The 3,323-nt window shown below is 27.6% G+C and overlaps 1 protein-coding gene across 1 annotated transcript; it reads right to left on the bottom strand.

Moving 5' to 3' along the window:
- Positions 1-1,655: 1,655 nt before the first annotated feature.
- BDBG_17997 (uncharacterized protein) lies at positions 1,656-1,938 on the bottom strand (the record flags this gene model as incomplete). Its single annotated transcript, XM_031725597.1, has 2 exons — positions 1,656-1,848; positions 1,924-1,938. Coding segments are annotated over 2 exons (207 nt in total), but the record flags the coding sequence as incomplete, so codon positions are not given.
- Positions 1,939-3,323: the final 1,385 nt, after the last annotated feature.

The raw sequence follows: 3,323 nt of genomic DNA, 5'->3' as shown, positions 1-3,323 counted from the left end.
CTGAGTCTGAATCTGGAGAGGTCCGAAAGAGATTCTGCAGCAGCTTGATATTTTTTCTCAAGAGAGTTTGTTATATATGATTCATTCTGAAACTTATATTCTAAGACTGGAAGGTTTACTACACTTCTTGTTTTAGTATAGTTAAAAGCTTTAAAAACTTCCTTCTCTTATGCTTCTTTAAGAAATTTATTCCAGCAGTCTGTTTTAGCTCTTTTAATATCTGAAAAATATTCATTTCTGATAGCTTTGAACTCTTTATCAGATATTACATCATTCTTTCAATCTCTTCTAGTAGTAGCTAATTCTTTTCTTTTAGATGAGATATTCTCATTTCATCAAGATTTTGAATACTCAGAAGATTTTCTTTTTGAAATATTATCTCTAACACTTGTTAGAATAATAGATGTAATAAGCTTCACTCTATTCTTAAGCATTTCATTTGAGATATCTTGACCAGAATTTCAATATAGCTCATTCTATCTTTCAGATTTTAACAGTTTTATACTTTCTTCAACTGCTTTTCAATCAGCTTTTTCAAAGTTATACTGATTAGAGAGAAGAGGATTTTCACTCATTTATTTTTCACTCAGTTTAATATCAAATTGAATAATCTCATGATCTGATTCTGATGTATTATTTAAATCAATAAATCAGTTTACAAGTCTTCTTTTCATTAGATTTTGTAATATGAAGATTAGATTTATAATAGACTTCTGTTTCATGTCTTTTCTAAAGAATGTTTATTGATCAGACTTATTAATCAAATCTATTAAATACTCAAAGATTCATTCAATCAGATTATCAGCTCTCACTGCTCTCTTGTATTCTGAATTTTATCAGAGATGATGTGCATTGAAGTCTTCTACAATTATAGAGTTTCTTGATGAAGTTATGTTCAGAAATTCTCTATCAATTGTTCAGATATTATTATATTTCTTCAATGACTTTTCATTATAGATATTTATGAGCTGTATAGTATTAAACTCATTTTCTTTATCTATAATGTCACTCACCAGAATATCAGAGTCAGACATGATATCAAATCTTAGATTAAATTGATATCTTGATCTCTTTCTTTCATAGATCACTACTCTTGACTTTATCTCAGACTTTCAAGGTAAAAAGCAGTAGTAGCTTGAATGAGAAATGATATATTTTTGCTCAGCATCAAAATTCAGCTTCTGAAGCAGTATAAAATCAACTTTTTATTCAAATACAATTTAAAGATAAGAATAAATATAATTTAAGTTTCTATTCACATTATTTTGAATAAATGTGATTTTTAAAGAGTTTTTAAACTTTTTTTGTTATTTTTATTGTATATTTATACTAAAAGAGAGTAGAGTAGAATCTAATCACTATTATCAGATAGTAGATTATAACTGTTCTGAAAAGTAGAAATCTCAACTACTTACATTATATCTAGTTTATTATCAGAGTCATTTCTCAATTCTCTAATCTTAATAGAAGTTTGAGAATTCAAATTCTGTTTATATTTAGCTGAAGAATTGAAGTTTGAAGACTTAGATAGTTGAGAGTTTCTTCTTTTTAAGCTTACAGTTATAAGTCTACTGGCTTGACTCTTCTCTTCAGTTCTAGATTGACTTTGAGCTTCATCTTTTCCCAGTTCTTTTGAGTTCTAGAAGTAAATATACATTCTTTTAAGCTAGATGCATGTTTTTCTTTGCAATTAGAGCACTTAAGCAGAGTATATTGACAAATTTCACCTCTTTTTGAGCATGTTTTATATTTATACTCACTAGTTTTGTGATCTCTGACACAGAATGTATATTTTGAGTCTCTAAAATATGAGATTGTAAAGTGTTCATATCTTTGACAGTTTGAACACTGTGTTTAAGCTTTGAGATTCATTCTTGAGTCTTTGTATTTATAAACTCTCATTTTCAAATCTGCTACTCTTACTTCAGAGATCTTTGACTGTTCAAGTATTTTTATATATACTAGAACAGAGACATTTCTCCTGCTTTGTCTGAACTTAATTAAATTTAGTCATACAGACTTCTTTCTCAGTTGAATAGAGTTGTATTCTTTCAATTCATTTTTGAGAAGTAGTATTTCTTCTTCACAGTCAAAAATTTCAACTGAAATATTATAAAGAATGAATTTATCTCACTTTTCATCTCTTTCAGATAGAATTGTTGTATTTAGCAAAGATTCTACTGCTGACTTTCAGAGATTCTCATTCTGAATAAGGAATTCAGCACTGAATTCAGACATTGTAGTTAGAATGATAAAGTTTTTAAAGAATGATAACTCAATTGAAGCTATAACTAGTTTTTAAACTTCAATATCAGTTATCAAGTGAGAAAAGAACTGCTGATTAATTTCATTTCTAATTCTGAAAATGAGATTTAAGTTTAGCTTATTTCTTTGCAGAATGTCCTGGTTTGAGACTTTGAGAATAAGTCTTTTATTTCTGAAGATTTAAAAGTTTTTCTCTTTTTACATTTTCTTTTTCACTTTTCTATGAATAGAGGCATGAGCAGTATTCTTCTCAGTTTTCTCAGGATTTTAAGCAGATTTTAAGACAGCAGATTTAGAGACAGTAGATTCAGCTACTTGAGCATATATTTTCTTCTGATTTAAAGAAGAAGAAGAAGTAGAAAAAAAGAAAGAAGAAGAGTAAGATGAAGAGTCAGTGATTGTACTAGGAATTTTCAAGGTTTTTTAAACTATGTTTGAGATTTCAAGTTTGAACTTGATCATCTTCTGTAGTTGTCTAGCCTGAGCATGAAGAATTAATAGAACTTCTTCATTCATCTCACTCAGATACTGCTTTTCAAGAATCTTGCTTACTTTTTCAAGTTTCTGTATTTCAAGAACTTGTTATTTCTCTATTTCTTCTTTCTTTCTTCTCTTCAGAATTTCAATCTCAGAAATAGTATTTGAGAAAGCATCTTTTTCCACATCAACTGAGTGTATTTTTGAACTCATTGTTTTCACTCAATGAAAAGTTGATCAGACTGTTTCAATTGAGATATTTCTAAGTCTGTTTTCAATTGAAAAGTTAGTCAGACTGTTTCAAAAGAAGAATAAAAGACTTTTATATATAAAATATCTGATTTTTTTCACACTAGTTCAGTAACTAGGTTAGATTTTTAAAGAGAATCTAATAAACTAAAATTGATTTTTAAGATAAATCAATAAAATCTTTATAATCTCTTTCTTAAGATACAGTGAGAAAAAGTATAATATCAATTGATAATAAATCAGATAATATGACAGTTTTTGAGAGAAAAACTGATAAAACATAAATCAATTTCTTCCAGAGAAACCGATTAAACCTCTCAGTTTTATTCTAA

Source organism: Blastomyces gilchristii (assembly GCF_000003855.2).
Source record: "Blastomyces gilchristii SLH14081 genomic scaffold supercont1.40, whole genome shotgun sequence".
Lineage (NCBI taxonomy): Eukaryota > Fungi > Ascomycota > Eurotiomycetes > Onygenales > Ajellomycetaceae > Blastomyces > Blastomyces gilchristii.
The sequence above is the reverse complement of the archived record's forward strand: the minus strand, read 5'-3'. Positions and strand labels throughout refer to the sequence as shown.